Raw genomic sequence first — 26458 nt, 5'->3', positions numbered from 1 at the left:
AATCACAGATTTTCTGATTGTGTATCAGTGATTCTGTTACACTGAGTTTCTACTTTTGGGGCTGTATTTTTAATATAGTCTTTTCAAAGTATTGAGATGAAATGCTGTTATTGTTAACTTAGAAATAATGCAATAATAATAAGGGGGACTAGAAATTTGAATCACTCAACATTTAATGCACAGGAATAATGTAAAAAAAAAAAAATCTAGTTTTATCTCTGCTTATCTCACATCTTGTATAAACTATATTTTTTATTCATACACACCTATTTATGAACAGATAGTTTTAGAAGACTAAAAGAGTGTACACTGCAGGAACACTTTCATTTCGCAAAGCATCTCACTATTCCAGTTTTGGCATCCATGAAATATAGATTTATCTGTCCAGTGCTGATAGCTGCTGATGTGACTAAATTGTGTGTGAAAGGCTATATGAGAAATGTTTGAGGCATGATATGAAATTTGAAATGTAGACTGTTTTTGAAGGGTAATGCTGTTTACCATCTTCTAATATGAGATGGGTCATCTGTCAAAAGATGCCTGCTTTCATCCTCTTGTGTATGTGTTGACAGGGTGGCATTCATCCCATCTGAACATTTCAGTTGGCTTCACAGCTTTCAAAAACACTTTATTCACATTCTCAGGCACACCAACAATTGCTGGATGCTGGTTCAAATGGAGCATTAAAAGAATAAAAGCCTTCAGCTTAATTAATGTTGTGTGTGATAATATATTTGCTTGACTAAGAGCTGCTGCAAGATGAGAAGGGTTTGATGTCTATTATTCCCTTCTGAACTCATGCATGGCTAATACAGCTGTGTGTGATTGCTGTGGTGCCATGCTGATGACGCACAATAAGAAGAAAATCATCTCTGAAATGAGGATTTCACCAAGCCTTTCGTGTTTTATTTTGCAGGGGAGTCTCCCAGGTTGCTATCAGCTCTTTGAAGCATCAGGAAAAATAGAAGGGAGAAGAGACACAAGATGTAAGAGGTTGTCTAGAAATAACTGTGCTTCCGTCTGTGTGCCAAAGCCACTTTGCATACAGATAAAGCCAGGGCCACTAGGCTGCTGCTGAGACAGCTAGCACCAGACTAACATCCAAGCGCTGCTCACCAGCAAGGGGTCTCTAAACTATGGTGGTCCTTGATAGTGAGTACAAAAGGGCAAATTATATGCAAAGTACTGTGATTATTTGTTAAAAAAATGTGAATACAATTATCTGCTGCACAAAGAGCTGGAGGAAACTGACACTGATAATTATTTTTCCCGCAATATGACTCTCACCTGTGTCCATTTCCTAAGCCTCTATAGGCTTTCTCTTGGTCTTGCATGCGGTTGAGGCTCTGGGCCACTGACAGATACTGGTCATAGTACTTGATGGCTTCCTCAAAGTCTCCCAGGGCCTCATAACAGTCTCCCAGGTTTCCATAGGCCCTGCCCCGGTCCATTACTGCTTCATTGCCACTCAGCTGCTGTAAAGTGGCCAGCTGCTGCTCCAGGTAGCCAATAGCTTCTTCCATTACACCTACATTCATTTTGGTGATGCCCATGTTTCCATACACCTGAGCCTCGACAACAGGATCCTTCAGCCTCCGACCTAGCTCTAGCTGCTCTTCATAGCTCTTGAAGGCCATGGCATACTTCCCAAGGGCCATATAGACAGCTGCCAGGTGACCGTGGGCTTTGCATTCTCCCGACACATCACCGAGCTCCTGGTACACCTCTAACTCCTGAGTGTGGTAGCCCAGGGCTTTGTCATATTTCTGTACAAGTCTGTAGGTGGCTCCAAGGGCAGCGTATGCACAGGCCTCCATTCTACGCTCCTTCACCTGAAACAAGAAAGAATTTCACCATATTAGTATGAAGGACGTGAGTGAATATCAAATTGTATTCCAAATAACATTTCCTATGTGTATTTAAAGGTGGCCACACCTGGTGAGCTAAAGCCAATTGCTGTTCATAAAACTGAATGGCTCCAGCCACGTCCTTTTTACAGACAAATATGTCTCCCAGGTTCCCGAGAGCTCTGAAGCGAGCCTGTGCATTGTTCAGGGACTGGGCCAAGGACAACAGGTATTTCTGACACTCTTCTGCCTTACTGAAGTCTCCTAGAGCCTTGAAAGCCAAACCAAGGTTGCAGTATGCCTTGGCCTGACTCAGTTTATCATGAAGGTCCTTAGCCAGAGCAAGGTCCTGCTCATAGTATTTGACAGCATCCTGGTAGTTCCCCAAGCAGTAGTGGGCATAACCCAGATTGTGACAGACTTTCCCTTCACTCTCCATGTCCTGGAGGTCAGGAGACAGCCGGAGGTACTGCTCATAGTAGGGTACAGCCTGAGGAAACTCTCCTCGAGAGCAGTGGAAGTTGCCGAGGTTGCCCAGAGCCCGCGCTTCACTCTGGACATCTCTGAGTTCACGAGCTATGTTGAGGTGGTTCTGGTAATGCTGCAGAGCACGGTCGTGGGCACCCAGAGCTTGGTAAGCCACAGCCAGGTTGCCATGCGTAGAGGCCTGCGAGGCCCGGTCATTGACCTCCATGGAGATCTGCAGCTCCTGGCGATGGTAGCGAACAGCCTGGTCAAAGGCTCCCAGGGCATTGTAGGCATTACCCATGTTGCCATAAGACCGGCCCTGAGCAGCATAGTCATTCAGCTCCTGAGCAATGGCCAGGTGTGTTTTGTGGAGTTTCAGTGCAGTCTCATAGTCCCCTTTCATCTGGTGGATGATGCCTGTGGAGAGAGGCGAGAGAGCAAGAGGAGGAAGTTAAAGACCCATTCAGGGGAAAATCATAATTGAGTAAAATTCAAGTGCCTCGTCAGCTCTTCATGTACAAAACAAGTCATTTGGTTGTTAAAATATGCTCTCTGAGCCATCTGTTCTCTGCTTACACAACACACTCTCCCACAGAATTATGGTCATTAAAATGTAGTGCAATCAAACAGAGTTATTATAACACAAAATAGAATCTTTTGATTGTTTAAGCTGCCTTTGATGATTGCGTCTTACAGGGATTTTACCAAAACCAACAAACTTTTGCAGAGGGTTGGAAATAGCTGCGAGAGAGCAAAAAAGAAAGAGAGAGGGGAAGTAAAAGTAGGGGAGAGTGTGAATAGTAGATGGAAAGCTCAGCAAACAACTTTAGAAAAAATGAGATAAGTGTGGAGAAACAATAAATAATACAGAACCCAGTGAATTGAGCGTATTATCTCTGATAAAATACCATCCTCTGAAAAATAATAGCTTTACCCCACAGCCAGGCAGCCATCTGGCACACACACACACACACACCCCCAAACAAATGTGTACCCACACCTATACACTTATGCACATTGACAAATACACAGCAAAGTAAAGAGACATCACAGCATATCTACCCTATCTACCCTTCTTCACTCTGAGACTCATTGCTAATCTCTCAGTCTCCTCTTTTGCATTGTCACCCAGCTTTCAGAGATAATAATTGCACTGATAATATTAAACCTCACTGAAAGAGAAGACAGAATGGCTGCAGGCTGGTGGATGAAGACATGCAGACTGACCATCACTGCTCTGCTGCATCAGCATGGAGGCTAATGGGGCAGTAGGACGGGGGTACAGCCACTGATGGGACATGGGGGATGGAAACAGTTCTGGAGCCAGAGCGGGTGGGAACCATGGATGGAGAGGGGCTCTGTGGGTTGTGGTGAGCATGTGATGGTGCCGCTGGGATTAGTTACCGCCATGTGTGTTTTCCCATTTATTTCATCCGAAACCTGCCACATTATGGGCCTGAACACAGGCTACATAAACATTGGGACTGAAGCTAAACAGGCCGCTCAAACGACTGCAGAAGTTACATGTTGATGTAGATAAGCAGTCTGATGCTGGCTGACTTAAAATCAGCACATTACACCAACGACGACTGGAAAAGAGTTGGTGCCGTTACAGAATAAACAACTGGGCTTCATATTAGCTTACGAGCTATTTACATATATTCATACATACTTTAGTGGGCTGGTGTAAGACATTGACCTAGTTCACATATTTGAATCATGCATCAACAATATTTCACTCTAAATCAAGTATGAAGAAGGAGGTTAATTAAAAACTAAACCTGCCTGAATTGGGTGTCTAAAAATTAGACATAGCAAATAAAATCCACCAACTTCCTGCAAATGGGTTGGATTTTTTTTTTTGGAGGGGGGAAACATAATCACACTGATCCTTTGCCTACTTAATTCAGACCATGATTCAGCATGTAGTACAGACCTACCGACAAATCAAACCTGATTGGCTGCTTGTTTGCTTGCTTGTGTTCTCAGGATAAAGTGATACAACCTGAAGTGACCCTGTAATCATCAGGTCACAGCCCTGAGGAATTGGTATGCTAGACGTCTCACAGAGTAGAGCACAGAGAGACGGGGATGCAGTGCTGCCAAATGTTGAGAAACACTAGTTTGCAAATAAAACAGCAATAAAGACCTTTACAAAGAGCTAAATCTGTATTGTTGTTGACTGTGTACACTACAAATACAGTAAAAATTTGGCTTTTGGGTTTTAAAATTATGCTGGCACAGACATTTCCTACATCTTGGACAAACCCCTCAGCTTTGCTCTTTCCTGTGAGTGGAAGCATGTTAAGATTCACAGCAGGCTAGTTGGAGAAGCAGTGACAGCTCTCGCCACAAAGTCACTCCCAAGGTTATGCTTTCCCCAATGGAGGCTGATCTTACTAAGGCTATAATGCCTACTGATGTATTACCAGCAAACATGTTCCATGCTGCAGGCTAAAAATGGATCTGGAGCTCAGTGATGGACGTGGGGGTAAAGCACACCGGCTGGACAGAGGCTGTGGGAGTATGGTCAGGTTTGAGGTTGGGCTTGGAAGCTGCCATAGAGTCAAAATTGCCATAAGCCTTAGGCTATGCCTGGAGCCACACTTGAGGCAAGAAAATATTTTCTGAGCGCCCCCCATATGGTAAGAGGATTACGGAACCCTTTGGGAATACTATCCAGCAGAACAGTAAATAAAACCATACCAAACATGATGGTAAATACTGCTGCAGCACAGAAATTGGGAATTATTAAGGGGCGTCTGGCTCATGTGGTCACTGTAGCATGCTGTCCAAATCTAAACGACCTCAACAAAGTATCAGTCCTGGGATTAAATTTAACCTCTGATTTCACTGTAAGTCTGTGGTGCATACTAAACGCATTTGACTAAAATAAAAAAATAAAAAATGGCTCAAATATTCCTCACACAGCTTGAAACAAAGCAGTGAAGAAACAGGATAAAGCCCACACCATTCAAATACTTTTATACTGAACCCTATCCATCCCCCCATGACCAAAGACATTAAAAGCATGGCAATGTGTTGTCACTTTTCATTACACAGCTGGCTGTACATAGAGGGATATGCTGCAGTGATGACTTTGAGGGATGGTGTCGTGTTCTCAGTAAATCACTGTGTCATTCCTCCAGGAGCTGGGAAGGTCCAGAGAGCTGCTGCCTCCAGTCAGCTCAGAGGATTTTTACCAACAATGGTGCTGCTGCCACTGTGCTGGGGTGATACTAGGAACAGAGGAGAGATGACCACCCTGAGCCCAAAATAATGATTCGATTTTGTTCCTCATTTATATTTTAGAACGAGGTCAACATTAAAATTTACGATCATGTTTGAGAAGTAAAAAACCAGAGCAGGACATCGGAATTGTGGTGTTTGCGGAAATTTTGATGCTAATTTGAGTCTCGAGTGGAAGAGGCTGGTAAAATATCAAAATGGGGAAGTCAGACTTTGAGGAAAATCCCAGTGAGGTTGGACAGTATTCACGAAACATTTTATCCGACCGCAGTTAGCATAAATAGTTGAGTACCTCTGAATACCTTTTATAGTTTCTGAAATGGAAAGAGTTCAGGGTCGTTACTAATTGATGCAATACGTGTAAGAAATCAAGACTACATTAATAACACTATATACTAGTGTTTGAAAGAGCAGGAAAAAAATATTTTACAATAATAAACTACTGAAGAGCACCACATAAGGAGATAAAGCAGGGTACAACATCCACATTGATTTTTTTCCTAAGGAGATCTACTGGTTCTATTTTTCTAGCTGTGCGTATTAATTAATCAATAACAGAATATATACATTGTGATGATAAAGAGCAAATGTGACTGTCTTAAAATGTGGTTAAGGCTATAGAACTAGGTTGAAAAACTCTGCACAACAGTAGCATTATTCAGGTCATGTACAGAAACATGAGGAATACTTGCAACCTCTGAAGATGACATGTGGATGATTGTATCATAATGGAGAAAATAAGGGGAGACTTCCAATCACATACGTGAATGGAAGATGAAAGACTACATGCTTATATTACTGTAATCATCTTAAGAGAGAAGCATGATAATACAACATAGTATGGTGTATTTTATGATCTGCTGGGGGAAGCAGTGAGCTAAAGCAGACATCAGATCCTCCTGGGGTCTGCAGAAAGGGGCGGAGTTCTGGGGTTTGGGCTTAAGGTACCAAATCCTCACTCTCAGACAGACATTTACAGTCTGACTGGCAGAGAGACGAAGGACGAAGATAGAAAAAAAACCGACAGGGTATGGATAGATAAATAGACACTCAGTGGGTGGCCTGCCAACAACAACACGCAGAGTGCTGTGCTCGTCCTCTTCCAGAGTCCTCCAGCCGATCTGCTCTTCTTTTCTGCTCCTGCTGACCTTCACCCCTCACTAAACCAACTCCCTGCACCGTCCACACGCATGACATCTGATTCCTCCTGCCTCCTTAACAACGATGTTCAGCCTCAGTTGTCTCAACTTCTTTTTTTGTTTGCGCTGCACAATCTCTTGTCTGTTTAGGAACAGATCACATTTCACGCTGAATTTACAGATGTGCTAGAAAAAGGGCACAGTTCCTTTTGTTTCATTTAATAGCCCTGCAGTGAGTGGAACAATGAGTGCATAGGGACAGTGAGCTTCACTCTGGTGTAAGGATAAGGACTGGGAGAGTTTGTTTCACAGGGCCTCAAGTCCAGTTTCTGGCTGAGTCCTCGGTCATGAGATTAAAGGGGCCATGAGAGGGGAGGCAGGGAGCGTCTGCTGCTTTTCCAGCAAACAGAAATTTGGAGCCAGGCTAAAAAGATCCACAGGCTAGCAAAGACCTCTCCAAGAGAGTAACATAAGACTGGCATCCTAATAATCTCACTACCACTTCACCGCTTCTCCATCCACTGTTCCATTTGCCCCCTTTTGCCCTTTTGCAGGAATATTTACACAATGCATTTACATGGTCATTAATGGGGAGCTGAAGATGTCACCGATGTCAGACAGATGCTCTTTTTTATGTATTTGTGAGGCTCTTTCACAATCTTTCTCCTTACGTTGTTCCTTCATTCATCCTGTCTTGGCAATTAGGCTCTCTAAATTCCTCTGTAAATTCTGCCCCTCTGCTGCTCGCTTTCCTGGTCAGACTAATAATATATCTACAGTCACTGCTGCTTCTAAAGGCTTAGGTACAAAACCGAATAATCTCTATGCTTCGGCGCTCCAGGCAAGTCTGGTCCCTGTCGGTAGTTTACTCCAGCTGTGGGCAGTCTGCTTACAGCATGTCGGAAAAGTACAGGATTTATGTCCACACAGCCACAGTGTTAGGATGAGGATGATAATAATGATGATGAAAAGGAACTGCTAATTATTTGATTATTCTTGCTACTTATACGCCACTCACTCAAAAGGCTACGTCCATATAATTTTCTTTCACAATAAGAGGCAGAAGAGCTCTCAGTCTCAGGGTCAGTGTTGCTAGATTTCAACACCACTGACAACAAATTGCCTATTAAAATCTCTAAGCTCAGCCTGCTAACAGTGTTTTTGTCAGACATGTTACAAAACCTGGTAATCAGATGTCTGAACAAAGCAGCTTTACACAACAGATTTTCTGAAATGTGGACTCCGGTGCTTAACGTGGACTCACGAATGGAAAAAGCAACGGTGCGAAAAGTGCACAAGGGATTCATCATCAAAGGTCTGAAACTGCTTCAACACAGAAGTCGTGTCCTGTAGTCGTGATACTAGTGGTATGATCTAAACACAGAGTATCGCACTGCACGTTGTGTGATTGTGTGCCGTTTCATGAACTCTCCTCTATTGTTTTGCTCTTTCCTTTGCTTTTGTTTTCGTGAACATCAGCAGAAAGCAATCCCCAGGGACGCTGGATAAAAGGAAGAGAAAAAAAAATATGCTTAATTAGGACTTTCACCTCCAGCCGTTCCAACTGATGGAGTCAACACTTCAAGTGACTTCTTGCAGACATATGGTCAAACGAGGAGGTGTGAATCAAGAGAAGCAAACACACACACAAAAAGACCAAGCTACATACAAACACTCCTAAACAAACTTAAAGTCTCTTTGAAGTGAAATGCAAGAGAAAATAATACAATTTAGATTCTGTTTCATGAATGCCACAAATGTGAACTACACGGAATCCCACCGCTTCAGTCCTCTCAGATATTAAATATTGCTGACTAGGGGGGTAAGCTAGCCAATTAATGAATAATAAATGGGCTGGAATGCAACATTTTCATATCCTTTATAGGTCAGAGTGTGCTGAGCCAGGGCTGTTGGTACCGCGGGGCATCATGGTTAGATATTAAAGCGTGGCAATCTCTATACAACTGTACCTCAGAGCCATGTCAGCTGCTGCTCCACCCACACCACACGCAACATTAACGACAAGCTGAGAGGGCATAATAAAAGTTCTCGTTTCTGCAACTTCCTCCTTTCCATCTTTTGTTTTTCGCTTTTATCATTGCTCGTTAATCTTCACTCGATCATCCATTCCCTCTTTGTGCACAGCGTATAGGCAGCCTTTTTTTTTTCTTGAAGTCTGAAACAACATCCTGTTAGTTTTTGCCCCGTATCTTCTTGTGCTAAGCAGGCTCATGGGCGCCGATGACGGAAAAACAACGCACGCCCCACTGCCGCAAACAAAAACAACAACAATGGGGCAATTACAGACTGATGCTTCGCAACCTCCACTTCATTCTCTGTTATCTTCATTATTCAGCTCGTCTTGAATCAGCTATTAAAGGTAATTAAGCGATTCATCAAGTCAGTTTCAATTACTGGGAGCTTGACAGCTGCAGATTACAATCAGTAGGGGTGAGGGGAGATGGAGAGAGTGAGGGAGGGAGGCATCAAAAAGTGAAGAGGGAGAAAATAGACAAGAAGTACCAACAGATCAGGCAGCACTGAGATGGGCAACAAGCTCCCCTGGGTGTCAAGTGCTACTGTATCCACATGATGGTCAGGCTCGTCCAGGCCGTCTCCATGGAGCAACAGGCTTCACTGCTACCACCCACTCATTTAGCTTTTGCTCTGTCTCCAGCTGCAGGTCTTTGATATCGAATCAGCTGCACTATGATTACTCTGTCATGGACTGGAAGAACTGTAATGTTGCTGCTAATAATGAACAAAAGTGCTGTTGCCGCCATAATGGCAATCACATGACACACAGGAATAAAACTGCTGCCTGACACGCAGTGCCCACTCGTAATAAAGCTCACATGTACTGTAACATCATAAAATGTTCTTTCTGGAGACCTAATTTATGACAACCAGTCATCAGCTCACTTTTAAAATCAGGTGTGTGTGTTGTAGCTAAGAGCTGACCAGGGTGTGCGGCCATTAGACTGGTCAAAGGACGTCTTTAATTTATGTTTGGATGATTAACCCTACTCTTTACTTGCACAATTTCGCACATTAGGTTAAAGAATAATTCATCTGGAAGAAACTACCATGCCTCTTAGTTGTCCATTAGAGTCAGGTTTACTGCCGTCTTGATGGCTATCGTAAGTCATTCAGCGCTGGTTGTAATTGCTCAACTAAATACAGAAGAATAGCCCATATCATATATCTCACAGGGCATTGAAAATCCAAAGGGACACCTTTATCCCTAATGTTCCTTTCATCTTTACATTAGCAGACGGCACAAGGTTACCTTGCTAATAATTTCATTTGAGCGGGATTTAGCTGTAAAACGCTGGACTGTATAGAGAATGTTAATTACATTTTGAGATTCAGCTCAAAATACTTTATCCTATGCTTAATTTCTCCCATCTCATTTTTATTTATCTTCACACCACATTTCACTTCAAGATGTGATTAGGTCTAAACTAGTGTGAAGGTGAGAGCAGAGCAGATTAATGTCGGGAGATTTCTCCATGAAAAATTATACAGTTTTTATAGGGTTTATTTATACGCTTACTGTATATGATATATGCTGGCATTCCACCGCTATACAACTTCTTGGGATCACAAATAACTTTAACATACACCATCTTCTTCCCTGATTTCTATGCAGACACCCTGCACTTAAACAATCCACAGGGCACTGTCCACTGTGGAACTTAATCTAACCATTAAACTGTATCTAAAAACAACTTTTAATGAAATAGTGATGATATAGTGCAACATCAGTAGATAATAAACTGCCTGCCTTTGCTTAAAGTAAAAAAAAAAAAAAAAAAACACTCAAGTTTTACTGACCATAAACAACAATAAGTAAAGAGCGTATTTAAATGAAGACAAAAGAGTACAGCCAGGAGCATACTGAAAATATTAGCAGGAAATGGAAGCTCCGATACTAGATCCCCAGACAACAAAATAACAAGCTGGACTTTACATGTGTAGCACAATCAGCCTAAGAAAAGGCACAGAGCACCATGATCTTCAGTGTCATCAGTCACCTTCCGTGTTCTGATATGTCCAAGGTAGCTAAACATACACCTAAAGCCCCATGTTGCAGAACACAATCAGTAAACACTTCTATCAGTAACCTACTTCAAGGCTGCAGGATTTCCTACTGTCCAGCTACCAGGTGCTTATCTCAGAGGATGTGATAACACACAAGGTGCTTTTAATTATGCTAACATGTCTCCTTGCTTCCCTCACTCTTGACTCTTTGCTTCTACCAGCGAGGATGTGAGAGCTAGCATACTGCAGTGTTTCCTCTTTCTGAACTCCTCCTGAAGCCTCCTCTCTTCAGATCCTCCATGACAGTGGTCACTGGAGGAGAGAGGATGCAAGGAAGCACCCATAGTTTTATCATTCTACTGCTGGACACTTTCACATTGGTCTGACAGCTATGGTTGAAACTGAATTTCAAAGGAAGACATGCATCCACAAGACACAGAATGGACTTCCATCTGAAGCGATGGGAGGATACCCTGAGTGAGGGATTCCACTAATCATTTGTGAGGAGAATACAGATGCCAAAACCCATCTTGTGTCCCCGGGAGGTAACCGGTGCTCATTAGCATAGACAACGTTGATTGACGGTTCTAAACCAACACACTAAGTCTGTGATCAGAACAACAATAGACGGGCCCTGAAACGAAAAGGATTGCCTGGCTTAACTTTTGCCACAATGCAAAGCAATGCAACCAGTAAGGTGTTTCTGGCCGTTCTGTGTGCGAGCTGAAAGCAAAAACACCCTTTGTTCACATACAACACTCTCTCTGTAAATGGGAAGCAGACAAAGAGGTTCAGACTGATCCACACATCACTATTCCAGCATGTCCTGTGTGCATTCATGACCACACACTGTACACAGGGAAAGGGAAAGGGAGGAAAGATGGGGTAAATGGGGGAGTTGCAGTGAGAGAGATTGTCTGGCACATACTACCTAAATATGGTAACTGGTTCAATATAAACAATCTTTCTCTAGAATTGCAGACTCAACCTTTAAGTGTATGCAAGTATACTGTAAATCCTGGCAGACTGCTTCACTAATAATTATTTTCGTTATAGGTTAATGTGTCTAATATTTTCTCGATTACCTAGTGAGCATTTCCTCCTTTATTTTTTATTAAATAAAGACTTAAAACTTGGAAGAATTTTGTTTTGGACGGTAAGGAGAGAACAGTGAGGAGCTGTTAATCCTCAACTACATACTATTGAGAGACACGCATGGACAGCTGCACACAGTACAGATGAATAGTTATTCTTATACTACTTTCTAGTCCACTCTGCTCCATACATGCACAGTAGGTAGTATCTATGGATTCCACGCATGTACACTACTGCCCTATGTGGACATTGCAGGGGGGATGTCCACATATTCCAAAGTGTAACACTATCCTTAGTGAGTATGCGCCCCTTTTAAATGACAGAAAGGCTGAGGAACATTTTGCTGTGTATGCAATCTTACTGCAAAGTAAGCAACTTCAGGTGATGTGGTATTAGCACAGTATTTTGAATCATAATGCTATATGCTTTCAAGCAATGGGTAGTTTGTCAAATTTGATTCAAATGGATTGACACCATTAAAAATTTTGTCTTGCAAAGCCAGACCCATCTCCACAGAGCTGTGTCAGTGCTGGAGAATGGTCTGGTTGCACCCCATTATCATTCATCTGTAGGGAGAAAAATGCTCTGGTGTGTTTGTATTTATTTAAACCAATCAAAATCATTTTTAAGTGGTGCTAAGCCCAGGACACAGCAATGGTGCCCATGCCAAACAGCAGTGGGAGAATCATTTTGGTGGAACATTTGAACGACATTTATCTGTCGATAAAATGTCTCATTCACCAGAAATAGATGAATGAATGGATGAAGCAAGGCTGCTTTTCTGCCCAATTCAAAACTTGTAATTTTCAGCATGCTGGTTCCTGCTTTTAGGTCATTGTTCTTGTTTGCCCCTGCAAACAGAATATTAAAACTGATAACATGCAGATAGAGGAAGAATGAGAAAGCTGTGTGAAATGTAAAGTGGAAAAGGCAGTCTTATACCTGCAGTCTACCTCCAGTGAGTCAGACTAGTCAAAATAGTCACTTTTATTTGGCAATCCTCAAAATAATCTAATGGAATTGCTTATTTTTTCCAATAAAACTCAATAATGTTAAGTTTACAATCAGATATGACATAGAAAAGCTGATTAATTTTCTCCTATGTCAACTAATCAATTAATTAACTAATCTTTGCAGCTTATCTCCCTGTTGTCATTACATAGGATAACATGACTGCTACTCTAACAACTTTTCAGAGTTGTAAAGTCACTGAGTAGATTCTTGATGTCTTATGGACAGATTACTTAGACTGGCCTTCAGTTATTTCAGTATGTAACTGACATTTTAGGCAAAAGACCACGTACTTTTTACGATCTGAACACTAATGAAACTCATCTTACATTACAGCAATCCAAAAATATTAGTCTACTGTTTTTTTGTCACATTGGTATTTAAAATACAAGTACGTCTCATGGTCTTAGTTTTGAGATCATTATACTGTGGTGATATGTTATTACGCAGCATTCTGCATGCTACCACACAGTGCAAATGATATACCAGGAATATATTACAGACTTTAGTGTCGCCACTCAACATCCACCGTATCTGATAAATCTTAATATTTTGCATACATACCCAAATTGGAGGAGGCTCTTCCCTCTGCGGCCCTGTCCTTCAAACCCTCAGCTATAGACAGCTGCTGTTCATGGTACTGCTTGGCTCTCTCCAAGTCCTGCATACAGCGAGCAGCATGACCCAGTCCTGCGTAGGCTCTCATCTCGATGGACTTTTCCTCCAGCTCCTGGGCAAGCTCCAGAACGTGAGTATGGTAGGACATGGCCTTGTCAAAATTACGGTGGTAGTGGTAGGCGCTCCCCAGGTTACTATAGGCCCGGGCTTCCTCTCGTTTATTTTCCAGGGCCTTGGCAATGCCTAGGTGCTGCTCATGACATTGGACAGCATTATCAAAGTCTCCCATGGCGATATAGACAGCCCCCATGTTTCCCAGTTCACGAGCCTCAGAGAGCTGATCCTTGGACTGCTTGGCCAGAAGGACACACTGCTTGTGGCTGGCCAGGGCGTTCGGATAGTCCCCTATGGCTGTATACACATGGCCCAAGCTGCTCAGTGCCATGGATGCAGCCTGTGGAGAAGAACACAGAGAGAAAGATGGACAGGAAGTAAGACAAACAGCAAGGTAACCAACTGTAGGCAAGAGAAAAGAAATCTCAAATAGCCCCATTAATTATACCTACATTCCATCAACAGTGAGTAATTTTGTTGCTTCTGCATCACAGATTTCCTACCCACATTAAAATGTCCCTTTACCCAGAAGTACTGCACAAAAATAAATAAATAAAAAAAAAGAAGAAAATGATCTAAATTCCCAAGTCTCTTAGGAGGCTTAGTGCTCAGAGACCCAACAACAAACAAAACCTGATTTGATTTTGTCGTTGTTGAGCAAGGAGGGGGGTAAAGTGTGATGCAGATCAGCACAGCAGCAGGCTTGTTTTAAAGCCGTCAGTTTGCCCACTGCAATCACGCTTCATGGCGTGCCACCGCCAACGGAACAAAGACACTGCTAATCAGGAGGGAGAGCAAAGGGGTTTTAGCTTCACACTAGCGCTGCAGGGGAGCAACTGACTGAGTGACTGCTGGCAATACCTCTCAAGCTTTAAAAAAACACAGAGAACAATATTCTGTGTATTGTCACCTACTCAAGCTTCCATTTTCACAAACAGTGTCCACCTGTGAAAATAAATGTGCAGAGAACACTACATTTACGGCTGCAAACAGAGGGGTACAGCAGTAAAGTAGATACGTTTCCAAAAGTGCAGTCTTGACCTCCCATATGAAGCATCCACTACAGGCTTATTAACTGTTTATACAGAGGATAAACAGTTGGGAATTGGGGTCAGTTGTCTTTGTGCGAACAGATGTTCAATTAATCATGCAGGGGCAGCTAATAAAGCATCTCCTTCCTGAGGTCCCACTCTGCATCCTGCAGCCAGGAAAGGAGGCTGGATGCAGGCCAGCAGAGAGGACAGACACCCTGACAGTGAAGGCCACAGCGCTGCCCATCTTGCATAGCTTGGAGCCTCAGCAATATCAATAACCTGGATCATCTTGGGGTCAGAAACTCAAAACTAAAAATTCAAAAGTCAGCAATAGTAAAGGCTGAACTACTCAATGTAGTTTCATCAGTAAGATGTTTAGGAAAGTCATTTTCATAGCCACATGGTGCAAAATGTGCCGCTGATACTTGCCTCCATCTTGAAGACAAACTTTCCATATTATTTGACAAATACATCAGGATGTAATTTGAAAGAATGTGCCGGCAAAGAGCAGGAGACATTTTTACTTTGTTCTAGCGCCACTTAATGAAAATATTGAGCTCTGTGAATAAATGAAAGGCACAGCACATTGTTGAGAAAAAAAAATCAATACCATTGGACGCTCTTGAAAAGGCTTATAAAGACAAACACTTTTCTTTGAATCTTTCATACATTCTTTTCCTAAATACACATACACCCCACCAACCTATCTTTCCTTCATTTCACATCGCTGCTGATGCCTGGAACCAATTACCTGCTGACATAAGGACTTCCAGCAGTTTGCTGAAGTTTAAAGACTCGACAAGGCATTATACGAGCCCGGGGAGGCAATTACCCTCCGTCACAACTGTTGCTGTTTCATGTTCCCAGATAGCCTATCTAGAGCTGCTCAATTACATGTGCCTTTTGAAGCTTCGCTCCATCTCTCCGACTCAAACTTCCACTTTTCTGAGCAGAAAACAGAGAGGATTCCTCATCTCTGTCTGTCTTCAACCGAGCGCAGTGGGAGATGGGGGAGAGAAAGCGAGAGGGGGGAGTGCAATCTTTCTCCAGTTGAGATGAGTTGCTCTTGTGATCAGTGTCCTTCTAAAGTGAGACTGCAACGCTGCATTTTCTCCTCAGATGGAAGCCAAGATAGGCAGATAATGAGGAGCCAGCCTTGCCAGTTACAGAGGATGCACTGTGTTTGGCTCAGGCTGAGACACTGAGACCATATGTATCGCTCTCACTTGTGACTGCAGTCCTCCCCACCACTGCTCATTCCCACTCCCCAACCAGTGTTGCAAAACAACTATCTGTCTGGAACAGAAATAATGCCCTAAAATACGCAGTTTCTGCCAAATTGACTTCATTCTAATTTCATTCCATTTCTTTTCTGCACTTATCTTTCCTCCCTGCTCATTCTTACTCTCTTTCCTCCACTTCTCTCAGTTGGTCTGCAGAGTCAGATCTGATTGTGTTTACAGAGTCCGGCCCTTCTCCGGATGTGTGCTGATTTGATTAATCCCAACGCCATCCATTATAAACTGTTGAGAAACCGCTGGCTCTTATCAGCAAACACACTGTGCACCAAGGGTCTCCTAATGAAAGGTAAACCAGTTCTGCCTGAGAGACGGGAGAAAAGGAGAAGGGAAACAAGAGGGGACGGCTGTGATGACATGTTAATCAGAAATGCTTGGCTCCGGCAACATTATTACATTTCTTTCCTCTGACAAGGACATTGGTTTAGGATTCCTTGCTGATTCTCCGATGTCAGCCTTCACTACTAAGTATGTTTAGATTTTGTAGTACATTAGAGAAATGGCTGCTTTCACAGCACAAGCTAGAGGTAATGCATGATACTTAGCATAATTAGCCCCTTATGTCATGCAGCAGAGCTGTTCTTGATAGCTGGGCTTGGTGGTATGTGAGTTCTGTGACTCTGAGCCCCTGGTGTGTGTTTTATTTCTTACCCTGAAACGGAGGAGTGCTGCCCACCACTTCACTGCTGTGTTGAGCTATGTGGTTATGCCTCGCCTTGCAGCTGTGCGACTATGCCTTTGAAAATCCTCCTTATTTCACTTTGGACCTCTGAGGTCTGATATACTCCAAACAACCAAGGCTATCATCACAGACTGTCAGAGCTTATGGGACAAGCCTGGTTGTCATGGAGACCTAAACGGTTGGATTAGGGCTGGTCTTGTCAGAAAGACTTCCACTACCATGCTTATAATCTCAGGTGGGTGTGGGACCTCCGTTTGACTGAACCAGCACAGGAAAACAAAGGCCTTGCCAAGTGCACAAACAAGCATCCACTTTTTTTGACAAAAAAAAATATCCGCCTGTTGATTCTTGTTGCTCTATTTGGTTAGAAGGATGCTTCTCTACGACAAATTTACAAATTTGAGGCATCAGAATGCTCTGAAAGTCTTACAGTTAGTAATACGCCGAATACACCTAAGTATACACATATTCACAGGAAAAGTGAGGTGAGATCTTTCACAAGAATGAACACAGCTAATATTTTTGATAACAGCAGAAGTGACAGAAAATGAATCAGCATGTGAGAAAGGGAGAGTGAAAATCAAGTTTGAGAGGTGTAAGGTGTTAAAGAGCCCACAGTACGCCCTCTGTCCAAACAGCATGTGCTGCAGGAGGGCAGGGCAGCCACTACTCCAGTAAAGTGCTGTTAATGGGATTATATGGAGGAAGAGAGGATTCACTCTCTCCTGGCACAAAGGGATGAAGAGCAGGTTTGATTCCATTACCACAGAGGTGGGAACAACCTCATCATTCACTGTACCAGTACAGATGTTAGGCTGTTAGCCTGGTATGTTACAGTACTATGCAATATTGATACTCTCTATCAGTACTCGTGAAAGAATCTGCCCAATACCACTGATATATGCAATATTGTTATTTCCACATCCAGAAGAATTCAGACAATCTGAATATCCACATATAAAAGAACCACTATGTATGTGTATTTTGATCATTTTTATTTTCTACTGATATTTCTCTGTCCCTTTTGCTGCTGTAACAATGCAAATTTCTACACTGTGGGATTTATAAAGGCTTATATTATTGTATTTCTATTGGATATGGTTAAAATTGGAATATTCAAGTGGCAATTTCATCGAATGAATGGGAAACAAGAAACATGTATTGGCAGAACACAGCGCAACAACCACACACCATAAAAAGTTTTTTATTGCTTTGATTATTCAGTTAATTAGAACATGTCAGAAAATTGTGAAAAATGCCCACGACATATTTCAAAAGCACAAGGTGACATCTTCAAATTGCTTGTTGTGACTGACCAACTGTCAACGATATCAAATAAATTCAATGTACTGTTGGATAAAACTTAATTTCTAAAAGCTAGCAGCAGCTCGTCAATGTCATTTTTTGCTTGATAAAAGCTCCGTACGGTGGGTATTGAGCGCAGACCACCATTTAAACAAACAAGCCACTGTGATACCAATCACTTCAAAAAGACGACTCGTGAGTGAAGGCGCTCTTCAAACACCACACACACACACACACACACGCTCACACACACCGTGGTGTATTTCATTTGCACACACATGCACACACGAACAGCTGTCTAATTAAAAGGCAGTGCAGAGGGAAGGTGAGGAGGACCATGCACCAGCGTTTCCCTTAACGAGCTGGGCCCAGCAACAGGAGCTGGCTGGTGGCAAACAGAACCACACACTGGAGGGAGTGAGGATCTGGGAGGGGGGGAAGCAGAGTGGGAGGAGGAGGAGGAGGAGAGGGGGGACAGATAAAAGGCTACGGGAGAGATTGTGTTTGAAAGATGAGAGGAGAGAATGCTGGAGACATCCCCAGGGCGAGGATGTCTTTAGATCTGAATTCACCTGCAGAAATGCATTTCAACAAAAAAAAGGAAACATCTCAACTGTAATAAACTCAAAACGCAACAGACCAGGCAGTGATGCTCTCAAAGAAACTTGAACGGTGCTTCCTCTGGGCGCATGTTGTTCCATGTTGTGCGATGCATGTGCGAGAAAAACACGCGTGTAGGAATAAATGAGGAAGAGAAGAAGGAGTACACAGGAGGCATGCTGGTGATGTCAGTGTGAAGGCTGGGGGGCGGGGATGGGCATGATTAAATATTCAGCTGGTTTTATGGGTGTATACTCCATTTTCTTCCCTCGCTCGGTGTTTGCACAGATATGGATCCTATGGGAGCCACCATTAGATCAGCCAAATGACTGCTTCTCTGCCATATCAAAACCTTCTGCTTTTTTAAGCAGGCAAATGCTGTGCTCTGCCAAGCGAGGGCAGGTACAGCTGTGCCTGATTGCTCTCTTTCACACGCACTCGCAAGCAAACATGGACACACACATGCACACACAATTGTGTTTCCATCACTTCGGAGGACATTACAATGAAAGTGAATGATTTCCTGGAGACTTGCTCGAACCCAAACCACACCCACTGCTTGCCTTTTCCAAATCTTTATCTCAACCTTAACCTGAGTCTTCACACTAAAATGTAATCATATATTATGCGAATGTGTCAACAGATTTTTGTCCCCACAACACAAGTAATATATGTATACACACATGGAGGATTTAGTAGTCCACTGTGGCTGATAAACTCAGCACAATACCAGTTGAATTCAAGGCTGCATCTTCTTTAACTAAATTCTAGACTCCTTTTTCTTCACTTCCAAGTAAAGGCTGACCAATACTGAGTTTTTGGGGCCAACACTGATTTTTTTGGGAGTAAAAAAAATTAAATATCGATATATTTCACAATATAACTTTATGTGAAGACATCAACTGACTCCACACCATTATCTGGGTCAATATATTTTGTAACATAGTTGACAGGTATCATAGTTCACATTTTTGCTGCTTTCAGGCCGAAAATCAACATTTCTTTTATTCTAACCAAACACCACGTCATTTTTAGAGAAAGACTCTTCCAAATACTATATAGACAATTGAGTAAAATTGAAACAAAGTTATTTATAAAGATATTGTAGTAAACCTGTTGACATGCGATAAATCCACACTTGACTCACACACTACTTTATATTAAATAACTCAGAAAGTCTTGGAGTCTTGCCAGTCTTTTCTTCAGGAGGAAATGACATCATGTGGGGCAGGTCATGTGATTTGGAATTAACACACTTCCTTGAGAGATGTTTTTGTAATGGGTAACTTAGTTGAAAGTCATTTCTTGGACACAGATACAATTAGTTATTTTCCATTTAAAATTTGATATATTGCCAAAAAAATAAATATCTGTCATGATTATCTCAACTTAATAAAAAGAACACAATCAAACCAATTTTTGAATAAGCTAATTTTATTATTGTTTAGCTAATTAGAAGGTGGTTGTTATTAAATTCGGACGATTATTTAGTTGACATTTTAGTGATATTCAGTCATTTTTATTAATAAGTGATTGTTTCCATAATAAATAATTATGGAATTTGTAAAGACACAATCATAATGAACATAAAAACACTATTTTTTAAAAACTTTCAATAAAAATGTATGCAAGATATATCCCATGGACTTCAATAGTCCCTCAGTTATATATTGACCCATCTGCTCAGCTGGCATATGTACTCGTGCTACAGACAGTGATGAAAGTATTGTAAAGAGTGGAGTTGGAGCTGCTCTGCTGGACAAACTATGTAATGACACCATTTCTAAACTACAATAAGCATCTTTTCTGCATTATGTTCTGCTTTCACAGATCTGTATGTTGGGCAAAGCATACACAGACACTGATATAGCTGTAATAGACCATCTAATACATCAGCTGGACTACATTTCCAAGTTTTGAAACAATTTTAATGAAAGTCATAACTCCATTTTTCCCATAATTATTAATCCATAAAAGGCAAGCAGCATCCTTTTCGCTACTGGATACAGCGGATTTTAAAAAAAAGGCTATTTATGAAAAAGGCTCTTTGTATGGGTAAGACGAAAACATACATAGACACCATAATTTACCTGGTTGTTAACCAATTTCTTTAATCAATAATCAGTGTTAATCGGATCTATTAACGATGATGAGATACCAGTGGAGCCACTTGTTTTTCTATGACCTGTGTAACCTCCAGCTTGTAGATAAACGACGCCAGAGGGCCAGCAGCTTGATAATTCCTTTAGCCTTCGCAGAACACGTTCACAAAGGATTGATTGTCACTAAAGGTCAAGCTACGGGTAAAGGCGGCGGTTACAGCCACGACGCTGTCTGTCCGACTGTCTGCTATGGTCACACAACCACACGCACTGTACTTTGAACAACAAGCATGCAGACACTAATATCCATGTGGCGTCACATGGAGTGGGCTAATGATGCTGTCGAGCCACAGCGCAGGCGATGCTTTTGCTCTGAGGTGTGGGATGTCTGTGCACTGGTGCCACGCCATTTGTGGTTATTCCAGATACCCAGTATACATCCACTCACACAGATGTACACAGAGGCACAAACATACAAATATATCAGATGTATCCCTGTGCTCTGTGGGCTGCTTCTCTGTGTGTGTGTGTGCACTTCTGTGTGTTTTTGCATTTGCGTGTGAGAACATCTATCCTCTCGTATGCGCTTGTGTGTTTGTTTGAGGCTATATTGCGCAGGTTGGTGGCAAACAGACGCAGAAGGAAGCAACACAAGAGGCAGAATAAAATTGGACCTGACAGTCTCCGTCGGTGTTGGTGGAAAATTTGACTGTTCCCTTTAAGTGGTGTGGGGGTTTGATATTTCAAGCTCCCTCTCTCTGACAACACGCTAGACAAAACAAGGTTTACAGAAGTGGCCAAATGTTAAGTGAGGAAAAGATAGATAGGGCTGCATAGTAACTGAGATTCCCAGCCCCCACAGCCCCTTCCTCAGAGTGCCTGCCCCTTGTGACAGGATGTCAGCATTGTTCAAATGCAAAAACAGCCCTTCTGCCTTCTGATACAAACATGAGAATCTAAAGTCTGGTTGAGGAGGAAATTGAAGAGGTGACACACAAGGGAAGCGGGGCACTGTGAATGAATCTTAATGTCCTCTAAATCAGAGCGAAGCCTTGAAGGGTTGCACGGCACTGGTGTTTATTTCTGTACTAAAGTCAAATCTCCACAGGCATAGCTGTGTGATGCCTGCTGGTGTAGGGAATCAATTCTTGAGAGACCTTGTGGTGACAGAAGGGGAAATCACAGTGGTGTTTGAAAGTCATTCCTGGAGGGGTTTAAGGTAAACATCAAGGTTTGCCACTTTGCAACGCCTCAAGCAAGGGACAACCGAGAGAGAGAGATGCATAATGCTCTATAGAGTGGATAATTCCGTCTTTAAACACTAATAGGGAAGGGGAGGAGAGTACGGTTGGAAAAGACTGTACTGATTCAACTGACATGACCTGCTGGCAGCAAAAATCTTTTGCAACACAGCAACAAAATTACAGCAATCTACAGTTAATGCAGGTGGGATGAGCAACACGCTAAGACTCAGAAGTTAGATTACGAGGGATGCAACATCTGATGTTACAACGTCATTTTCAAAGTCTATCCATTAAAAGCTAATTAGCTGCTGTTATGGTTTCCTGCTGGGTCTGAGGACACAGTGCCAAATATAGAAGAGCTTGTAGACCCCCACTTACATCTGAGAGCATTCAGCAGGATACCAGGCAGCCAATCCAAGGACGCAGGAGTTGAGGGTTATTCAAGGGCGTTTCGGAGGCCTAGGGATGGGAGGCGGTGTCCCTGTCAGCCCACACAGCTGGACAAATCAGGCTTGACGTACAGGACTGCATAGTTCAATCTTTTTAATGGTACACCAAAAAAAATTCCATTTACTTGGTGGCAGAGGAGAGGAGAGGAGAGGAGAGGAGAGGAGAGGAGAGGAGAGGAGAGGAGAGGAGAGGAGAGGAGAGGAGAGGAGAGGAGAGGAGAGGAGAGGAGAGGAGAGGGGAGGACAGGAGAGGAGAGGAGAGGAGAGGAGAGGGGAGGGGAGGGGAGGGGAGAGGGGAGGGGAGGGGAGGAGAGGAGAGGAGAGGAGAGGAGAGGAGAGGAGAGGAGAGGAGAGGAGAGGAGAGGAGAGGAGAGATAAGAGAACACAGGTTAAAGTCTGAGGACCCGGATCAATATGAGCTGGCCGCAGTTGTTGCCTGGAGCAGCCTGACACAATGACTGAAATGAAGAGTGACAACCAAACGTCCAGACTCTCAGCACCTCACAGTTCTGTTTGAGAAGGGAGACGGAGCTTTTGTGCTTCTCTCCTCTAATCCATCAGCAACAGCAAGAAACTCAAGCCTAATGGGTTTAGACCACATAAGATTTCTGTGTAATAGAAGGACACGTGGCTTCTTTCGACTTTTTTTTTGTTTTTGTGATATAAAAAAGTGAGATTCCCAGACTGACTGTGCATCTAAAGTAGATCAATGCTCAAAGCAAAGCAAAAAAGCTGCTAAGTAGGCTAAAAACACTGTTTGTATTCGAGCCCATTAATTTTATTGCCCGAAATTGGCCCATTACAGATATATTGTATATATATTGGGAGGACTTCAGTTTAACAGAACATAATACAGAAAGTGTTGCTTGAAGAAATTTAGATAACGTGTCATCACATAGTTTGTCAAGCATAGAGGCTCCAAATGTTTACAATAGCCTGCACTGTCTGCAGCACACTCAAACGGTGTCTTTGTGGTAAATTGTGAACTAACTTGTGAAATGCACTGCTGTAAAGTTAATAAATAATAACCTATTCATTTTCTCTTTTCAGTAGAACTCAAATATAACCCTGTCTCTGAAATTTGCACTTCCTGCAATCTAAAATTGGCATCAGCAGTCGGCCCAAAAACCCAGTTTTGGTTGGGCTCTAGTCTGGGGTTATGAATAGCACTGCACATCTTCAGAATGGTTTATTCCCTCTGGTGTGTTAATGTAAACTGGGCAAATGAGTGTTTAGAGATACCCATAACAGCTTTTGTACTCGACCTGAGAAAAGGAATAATCCCATTTTTATCAAGAAACTTAAACCGACACTGTCTAAACCAAGATAGTCAGTGACAATACATAATTAGTGAAACAAGTGACTGTGTTAAAGGCAGCGATGTCAGTGGAAAACAAGGCTTTTAAGCTTTTATTGTCTCACAAATTCTGTTCTCATCAGTCCTGTTTCCACCAGCAGCAGGCAGGTGCTGTCAGTGAAAAAGCTCTGATAAACCCACTGTGCTCTACCTGCCCAGCAGGACAAATAAAGTTGGTAACTAGCCGGTGAATAAAGCGGAGAATCTGGCAGCTAATGAGCCACGCATGCTTTTAAGGAACTAGTGGTGACCATGACACTGAGTGAATACTGGACTTTCATTTGTCAGGTAGCCATACACACAAATGAATGCTAACATTGATCTTTGTCAACTGGTTGTGCATAGACACTAAGAGTCAAAACTTTGGACACACCTTCTCATTCAGTGGGTTTTATTGAATTATTTTCTACATCATTGTAGATTAATACTAAAGATTAACACTTTTTTGTTTACAACATAATTTCATATGTATTCTTTCATAGTTTTGATGTCTTCAGTATTAATCTACAGTGTAGAAATTCGAACAAAACTCACTGAATGAGAAGGTGTGTCCAAACCTTTGACTGGTATTGTATATACATAATAACTTACACATCAGTGTTTTCAGCTTCATCCTCTGCCCTCTAGACGCCCAAAACTAATTTCAGGATACTGAGCTTAAGTCAATAATGCATCGCTAATGAAAGTTAAATGTGATATAATAGGAAATAGAAATACCATGTGTGGGGAAATAATATTATTTTCAAAGTTGCTCTCAAGAAATCAAGACACAGTATAAGTAATATAATTTGTGCCCCACCAGCTGCAGTGGAATTTTACTTTGTTCCTCAGTAGAATACAGGAATTCCTACAGCTGTTAAAAAAAAAAAAAAAAAAAAAAAAAAACCCACACACAATCCTGTCAAAACAACCTCTAACCTTTCATTTGTAAGTGAAATAGGCTCAACCATCCCTTATACTGACTCTTGTCATCATGTTCTGAAGTGTTGGGCAAATAAATCCGTAAAGACGTGCAGCTAAGAGTGAAAGGACCGTGTTCTACCTCCAGCCCAGCACACAGACCATTTAAATCCCTTCCTCCCTCTGTGCTTTTATTCCCCAAATGTAATTACAAGCCTGGTGAGGGTGGCTACCGTGGCCTGGGCAGCCTGCAGAACCCACCATCAACACCAACACTTGGTGGGATCAAAAGACAGGGCTATCCTCCATAGCACCTTCGCACCTCACTGCTCCATAGACTGTGGCTCCTCTGAGCTACACCACACTAACCTCATGCTTTCAGCACCGCTGGCTTCTTTGCTTTAGCTGCAGGTGGACAGAACTGGTTTGCCTGATAAAGACTAAAAAGAGGATTTTAGCACTGGCCTGTATTATACATCCATAAACACATTATGCACATATGCACACATGTGCTCTGAAACATGTCTGCATGCACTACCTCCCACTGTGGCAAAGATTTAAGACAATGAGGTTTTAAGCTCCCTTAGTGCAACATGATGGAAAACAAACCCCAGGAACATTCCATTCCGTGTCCCATACGAGACCCATCTGCCTCCTGGGGGGACAGCGTTTCTATTCTGAATGTGTGTGTGTGGATGTGTGTGTAAAGGCACAAGGATCTAAATCAGAATCACCTAATTAGTTTCCTTAAGTCCACAGTTTCCCAGGACGGTACAGCAGAGCTCCACTGATGCCATTCATTTGAAGTTAATGTGGGCTACTCAGAGTCAGGCAGACAGATAGGAAAAAGAGGATGGCAGATGCAAGATCAAGGGCGTGCCAGGTTGCAGCGTGGGGTGTGGTGAGGATGAGACAGGAAGGGACGATCTGGAAATAATCGCTGCTTTTAAGGCATGTTTTCCGGGAGATGCTGGGCCACCTGCCAGTGATGCCTCCAGCTGTGAGCGCACGCCACGGGACTCTGATTGACAGAGAGGGTAAATAGTTGCTAGCAGGGGCCCTGATTGTATCTCTCGCCTCTGGCAGAATAGGAGCCAGAGTGGAAGGGTGATTGGCTTTTGTTACAGCCCTTCAGCCACAAATTAAGTTGGCATCTCAGCCGAGTCACCAGAGATGCACGTTTGCTTAGAGCTGATTTCTGCTCCAACAACCTGCCTTGTGCCCACAAAAAAAACAAACAAAAAAAAATCACCAACACACAAACACACATCTGTCTGCACTACTTTAACATAAGCCTTCTGAGAAAAAAAAAACAGCAACTCATCCTAATGGAGAAAAATACATGGAGGGAATTTCAAGGAAAAGGGGTGTTCAGGGAATAAGAAGGCAGAGCTGGAAAGAGACAGAGAGCAGAGAGGAATATGTTTACCAAACACTCTGCAGGGACTGTGTTGGAATTTGAAGGCCTGATTTTTCTGGAATGCCAGTGGTGTTCAGGTCACGCAATGTAAGAAGGAGGATTTAGCAGCGTAGGAGGAATACTTGGCTCCGTTTAATTCCCCCCACTGAGGACAAGCTGTGACTAAAAGAAGGTGGTCCAGGTGGGGGAAACTTTGTATGCTGAGCAACACTTGAGTGTCAGCTGACTCAAAGCAACCACATAAGCAGCAGTCGAATCCCTCCAGTCAAGAGCAAGAATGATAGGGAAAACACCAATGTGGCTTCAAACAAAGTGGATTTTTTTATCTATGTTAGATTGGCCACTTCACACTGGAGTGATGGAGCAATCACAGACCACTTCAGTGCTGCCGTTTAGTGACAGGATGCAGGTTTCACAGTCATAACATGTTCCTAACTGCCGCTTAACAAAGGCGAGCTGCCTGGGACACAAGAGAAAGGGAG

The 26458-nt window shown here is 42.6% G+C and overlaps 1 protein-coding gene across 3 annotated transcripts in view; it reads right to left on the bottom strand.

Annotated features, from left to right (window-relative positions):
- Window positions 1–26458, bottom strand: part of LOC111580372 (tetratricopeptide repeat protein 28) — a 179127-nt gene that overhangs the window by 25228 nt on the left and 127441 nt on the right. For all 3 annotated transcript variants that reach the window (XM_023288096.3, XM_023288097.3, XM_023288099.3), the window contains 3 exons: window positions 13418–13925; window positions 1936–2732; window positions 1288–1832 (listed from right to left, as the gene is read on the bottom strand). In XM_023288096.3, coding sequence (XP_023143864.1) covers window positions 1288–1832; window positions 1936–2732; window positions 13418–13925 — 1850 coding nt within the window. The remainder of the gene's footprint in view (window positions 1–1287; window positions 1833–1935; window positions 2733–13417; window positions 13926–26458) is intronic.

This window comes from Amphiprion ocellaris, chromosome 6 (genome assembly GCF_022539595.1).
Source record: "Amphiprion ocellaris isolate individual 3 ecotype Okinawa chromosome 6, ASM2253959v1, whole genome shotgun sequence".
Lineage (NCBI taxonomy): Eukaryota > Metazoa > Chordata > Actinopteri > Pomacentridae > Amphiprion > Amphiprion ocellaris.
Note: the sequence above shows the minus strand (reverse complement) of the source record. Positions and strands in the feature narration are given on the sequence as shown.